We start from the raw sequence: 6,278 nt of genomic DNA on the forward strand, positions 1-6,278 counted from the left end.
TCCTTATAACATCGGGACATTTGGTCACCCTAGCCCCAGCCAGGTAGCCCAGCTACATACACACATTACTGATCTTCAAGGTCCTGGTGGTTTCTGAGACTGGAGACAGTGAGCGCTGCTAGAGGGCTCACAAACTATTTAAAGGGATATCACCCAATTCCTAAACACCATAATTTCACCGAAGGGTTAGGAGCAAAAATACACACAGTGGAAAGTAATGCTGAGAATCCAAGAAACCACTGTTTAATGTAGCTCCAGAAAATGTAGCCATCTACCGAAGTGCCTAACACATTTTGCTTAGAAGTAATAATAAAATGATCACTCTTCATTTGGCAAAGTTGTCCATCAGTGAGTTCTGGTTTGGTGCCATTAATTGTGAGTGGATACAATGATAATGATCTTGAATTATTATAGTACGGTATTATTAATTTAACATGTAAAATGTAACTATATATTCGAGTCTTTACTTGCCTATAGTACAGTTGTTTCCCTCACCGCTGAAATCCAGCCACCTCTGAGGTGAAATGCGGCAGATTCGCTAAGGCCTAGGGTTGGATTATGGTTAGGGATCGGGCTGGTGTTAGGTTGACTGTAACTTTATGGTTAAGGCTCAGACTAAGTTTAGGTTTTGGCCTAAATTGCAGTTAGGGTTGGGGATATTTTACAGTAGGTGAAGTTACTGCTCTGCCTAGGCCTAGAGTTCAAGTTAGGCCCAATTTAGGGTTACTTCTCAGGTTAGGACTAGGGCTAGCGTGTTACTGCTCAGTGTATGGAGTGTTATGGTAAACGTTAGGTTAGGGTTACTTCTCGGTCTAGATTTAGGATTAGGAGTATCTTTAGGGTTACTGCTTGGTCTACACCTAAGCCTGGTTTAAGAGTAGGCACAGTTTAAGGTTAGGTTTTAGGTTATTGCTTAGCCTATGGCTATGCCTACAGCTAGGTTTGGGATTAGGGTTTCTTTCCAGCCTATGTCTAGTTTTAGGGTTACATTAGGGTGACTGCTCAGGGTAGAGGGAGCGGTACTGCTTGGCCTAGGTCTTGTGTTAGAGTTAGGTGTTGGTTTAGAGTTAAAGTTAGGACTAGGTTAGTTTTAGAGTTAGGAATAGTGGTCACCCTACACCCAGCATTAGCATTAGCATTAAATTTAAACCTAAATTAAAGTTAGTGTTTGAGAGAGCATTCAGCCTAGGCACTGGGTTAGGGTTCCTCTCAGCCTAGGTTTAGGGTTAGCATTAGGGCTAGTGCTAGGATTAGGGTTACTGCTTGGTCTACCCCTAGGATGAGAGCAGGGGTTGAGGTTAGGGCTACTGCTGGCCTATATGCAGGAGGGTTATTGCGGTAGCATGCAGAAAGAATGGATCTCCCAGGCCATATCACTCCCAATCCCTGCTCCAGCCATCTGCAAATTCAGTTCAGATGTACCTGCTGCCTTTTCCGCCTCATCCGGCTGAGCTGGTTCTGGGACCCACCCATCTCCCCATCTTCACTCTCCCCCAAGATGTCTTCCCTTATCGCTCCAGTGTTCAGACCATTGTCTGAATCTCTTTAGCCATTTTCCCTCCCTGTGTGGCACTGCTCTTTTAGTCTCACATCAAAGGCACTGCTCTTGCTGGATTTCTCTAGCCTGCCTCTGATGGGCTGTGTAATTTCCCATCCAACGAGCCAGTGTCGGGGAGGAGAGCTCTATAATGTAGCTTCCCCGCACCCCTCCAGAAATTCACTCTCATCATTAGCAAGAGGGTCACCTTCATATTTTTTAAGGTTTTTGTACCACCAGCTTTTTTCACTGTTCCCCCTGACTCGAGGCTCCAGCACAGAGCTTTTCACACACAACAGGCAGGGCTACTGGTGTGGCCATCACAAACACTGGCATTTTTGCAAATGTTTTTACCAGGTATCCTGGCTGACTTCTAAGCTGGGTAACTGCACAGTATCTCCCCTAGCAGGCGGCTTTGATTATAGGGAGGCACTAGCCCCATTAAGTGGGTAGTCTGATAGTTTGCTTTGGGTCCATGCCCTCCCTCTGCCTTTCTTTCTGTGCTGTCATGTTTCGTTGAAGGCTATTATTTTTATCACCAGTAACAGATGCACTGTTTGCACCCATATGGAAGGGAGGGCTGCCAGCTCTGCAAAAAGCAGTCCCTATCCTAGGTAGAAGTGGCTGGGTTTGTTTGTTTTTTCCTTCTTTCCTCAAAAGCTCTTGTAGCCTTGCTCCCTGCTTTTATAAGCGCTGGTGTAGAGGTTGGTTAACACTACACCCAAACCCAGCAAGTCACCTGCTAGAACCTCAGTTGTAATGAGCCTGCAGAGTAGCAGCTTCGCTTGCAGGTGTTCACCATGCAGTGAATGAGGCAAGGGCGTTACGGCTAGTTTCACAAAGGGGATGAGGCATTGCAATACTGTGTGTGTCAGGGTTAACTTCTGGGTGCCCTGCCATCCTGTGGCATTCACAGCCCCCCCACTCTCCCATGCAGTGCATAGGAAGTGTAGGGCCTGAGAGGGATTCACAAAAGCCAGCACAGGATCTGCCTACACTAGCCAGGAATGAAATGCTGAGGAAAGGGGCAAGGTTTAGGGATCAGCTCCACAAATGTACTTAGGTGCCTACCTCCCCTTGATCTGGGTCTTAGGCACCTGACAGGTGGGAGAGGGGGCGCCTGTCTCTGCAGAGGGTTCTCAGTCATAAATCCTCCTCTGGAGGTAGGTGCCTGAGCCAGGTCAGCCCTTTCTTGGGAAAAACAAGTGACCCCCTCACAGCCACTAACCCCATGGGTTAGGCACTGAGGTGGGAGAGTCAGGTTCATGTCCTCACTCCAATGATCATTCATTAAGATCTACACAATCGAACAGTCTCAGTAGGGGACAGAGACCCACCCGCCAATAGCCTAGTAATGAGGACTCTCACCTGGGTCCCAGGCAGCACAGGGATTCAAAGCTGACTTTCCCACAGCTCAGGTAGCCTGGGGGCCAGATGGATAGAGAGACACACCTGCTCTTTCTCCTGGCTGCCTTTTGTGCGGGCTAGCCATGCTCACAGCAAACTCCCATAGCCGGCCCTGCATGCAACCTAGGGTGAGAAGCACCCTGGAGATTAGGTGTGACCTAGGGCTCAGACCAGCTCATCAGCTAGCTACCAGGAGAAACTTAAGGGTTAGATGGGAGCTGAATGGTAACTTTGGGAATGGCAGAGGTACCCAAATGCTGGACTTCAGCACCTAAAGAAACAGTTAGGGATTTGAGTCCCTTTCTGAATCTAGCCTGTAAGTGCTGTGCCAGTGCCTCTCTCAGACAAATAGCGACTGTGCTGTTGTACATCCTCAGAAATGGACAGGAGAAGTGAGGAAGCTGGAAGAGCGGATAGAGAGTTTGATGAAGGAGAAGGAGAGCCTGCAGCAACAAATCAACCAGCAGCGGAGCCCGAATCCCAACTCTAGATTCTGCACCATCCTGTGAGACACAACAGAGCAGAAGCAGCACTACTGGAGCCAGGGGAAAAAGTAGTAAGGAAAAGAAATCAGTTTGTGTATATTTTGCATAGATTTTGAAAGTAAATTCATTCCAGTACAGAGCACTGGACTCAAGGGTAAGGCCTGCCTTGTTCATCTCTTGGCAGCATGCCGCCCTGCAGCTGATGGCTGTAACACAGTGTATTTGTTGGGAGTTTGACTCCAGCTCTAGCTGGATTTCATGCCACGTGGGAACCTGTGCATCACTGATCACTCTGACCATGAAATTACAAACCCCCTGGGACTATGAACAGTATTTCCCTTGTGAATTCAGGTGGAAACTGAGACAGTCTAAGTCCAGGGGAGAAATGTTTTCAAACCTGGCTACTTAATTCAGCCAACTAAGGAAGTCCTAAGCACCCAGAGATAGTGAGTTGGCACGTGTGTGTTTCTCATCCAAACTGGCAACTGCATGCAGATGTGGTTGCCCCATCTCAAAAAAGATATATTGGAAAAGGTTCGGAAAAGGGCAACAAATATTATTAAGGGTCTGGAACTGCTTTCATATGAGGAGCAATGATAAGACTGGGACGTTTCAGCTTGGAAAAGAGATGACAGGGGGGATATGATAGAGGTCTATAAAATCATGACTGGTGGGGAGAAAGTAAAGAAGGAAGTGTTATTTACTCCTTCTCATAACACATGAAGTAGGGGTCACCAAATGAAATTAATAGGCAGCAGGTTTAAAACAAGGAAAAGAAAATATTTCTTCCCACAACGCACAGTCAACCTGTGGAACTCCTTGCCAGAGGATGTTGTGAAGGCCAAGACTAGGGTTCAAACAAGAACTAGATAAATTCATGGAGAATAGGTCTATCAGTGGCTATTGGCCAGGATGGGTAGGGATGGTGGCCCTAGCCTCTGTTTGCCAGAAGCTGGGAATGGGCAGCAGGGGATGGATCCCTTGATGATTACCTGTTCTGTTCATTCCCTCTGGGGCTCCTGGCACTGGCCACTTTCAAAAGACAGAATACTGGGCTAGATGGACCTTTGGTGTGATCCAGCATGGCTATACTTACTGTGCAGCCACTCCAGCATGAGTAATGATTTTGTGTAGAAAGTAAGGCCAGGCCTGTTTTGAATCTTGGAGGTGTCTCACCTAAAAGGTGGTGAGGGCTAGGTCGAGCTTTTCCTTCTATTTGTAATTTAAATAAGAAAAGTAGTGCTTTTCTTGCAGCACCCTCTACTCCCTTCCTAAGCATCTTGTGATGGGCAGCATCAATTATCCATGCCCCGACAGGCAACTCTCATTGCCTCCCAGGTGGCTTTACACTGGAAGAGGGCAGGGCATATCATGGGGGGCACATGGTAGTGGGTATTATCATAAAGCAGGTCTAGGATTAGTATTTAGAAGTGCCACTGCTTTCTGAATATCTGTTCTACCGCCTTGGGAGCTTGGCGATGCTCAGTGGCTTAGCCCAACCTTCGCACTGCCACTGTAGCCTTGGACATATTTAGGTTTGGGAATTGAGCCTTCTGGAATGCTCCATAAGCAGGGGGCCTTGGCCCAAAAATCAGTCAGAGCAACTATCATAGTTCCCTGCCCATCTGAAGGGAATTAGAGACATGCCATATTGAAAGGCATGTCAACCTACAAACTTCTGCCCATGCAAGTTATGTTGGCATAAAGTCATAGGTGTATACTTGGTGCCTTGCATGGGTGTTGTGCATACTCCCCAGGAGCACTTGTGTCAAAGCACAGTGCAATGGGTAGATATGCCAAGGTGCAACTTGCTCGTGTCCAATGTCTTTTGGGAAGTGTTGGCCATGTATGGTGGGACACAAACAAATCACACAGGGACACAAGCAGACAGCACAGCTGCTTCTGGCAGCCTGACCATTTACTGCAATGGTGCCTGCTGCCGTTATCTCAGGAGGAATCAAGGGACAGCTCTATGTACCTAAAGAATCTAATCTGCATGGCTTCCCCGGCCTAACTGTACAGGGGCATGAAAAGCAGATAATGCTAAATCTCTGCGTACTGCTACACTTTTTGGTACAAGTAAATTAGTGAAAAGGCAACAGCTGTGTCCTGCTAAGTTGGAGGCAAAGTCACTATAATGGAAAATAAATGTACATACTTACCTGAGGAAGGAAGCTTACCCATGCTCAACTGCCAGGACTGCAGTGGAGTCTCAAACAAGCCATGACTCTCAGCATAGCTGGACCCCCCTGCTTTCATGTCCCCCATCCTCCTCCTCTTCTCTCCTTGCTGTTCACACAAGGGGCATATGACTCAGGCTCCTTGGAGGTATCCACAGTGGTGTACAGGGTGACAGTGAGGTCTCTGCCAAGTATGGCATACAGGTCTGCTGCTTGGCACTGGATTGATTGCTGGCCTCCTGATATGCCTGCTGTATTTCCTTTGTTTTCATGTGACATTGCTGCTAATTCATGTCACACCCCTTCTCCTGCATCACCCATGCAACCTGTCCATATGTCTATTGCTGGGCTGGAGCTGTGCCTACACAGCCTCTTCTCCCCACAGCCCCAGGAGATCCAATAACTCCTGCCTGCTCCAAGCTGGACTGCATTTGGAGGGTGTAGTTGGCAGTTGGCTGAGAGCCAACACCAGAGAGCTGCTAAGTGTGCTCACCAAGCTAGATAATCAGGAAAAAGCATTTCAAAAATCTGTGGGGCTTTAAAGGATTGGAGGAGTTTTCTGGTCTCCCTGCCCCTTGTGACCAGAAAGGTCAGCATAGGGCATTCTAGGACAGTTGCTGGAGGACTGTTAGGGTTGACATGGTTAATGCAGTGTTTACTTTGATGCTG

At 47.6% G+C, this 6,278-nt stretch overlaps 1 protein-coding gene across 1 annotated transcript in view; it reads left to right on the top strand.

Moving 5' to 3' along the window:
- The window catches only part of SLFNL1 (schlafen like 1), a 29,435-nt gene extending 25,956 nt beyond the window's left edge, over positions 1 to 3,479 (top strand). Inside the window, exon 4 of the mRNA XM_030538757.1 lies at positions 3,322 to 3,479. Within this exon, the coding sequence (XP_030394617.1) occupies positions 3,322 to 3,453 (132 nt within the window). The 3' untranslated portion in view covers positions 3,454 to 3,479. The remainder of the gene's footprint in view (positions 1 to 3,321) is intronic.
- Positions 3,480 to 6,278: the final 2,799 nt, after the last annotated feature.

The sequence above is a fragment of the Gopherus evgoodei genome, chromosome 20 (genome assembly GCF_007399415.2).
Source record: "Gopherus evgoodei ecotype Sinaloan lineage chromosome 20, rGopEvg1_v1.p, whole genome shotgun sequence".
Classification (NCBI taxonomy): Eukaryota; Metazoa; Chordata; order Testudines; family Testudinidae; genus Gopherus; species Gopherus evgoodei.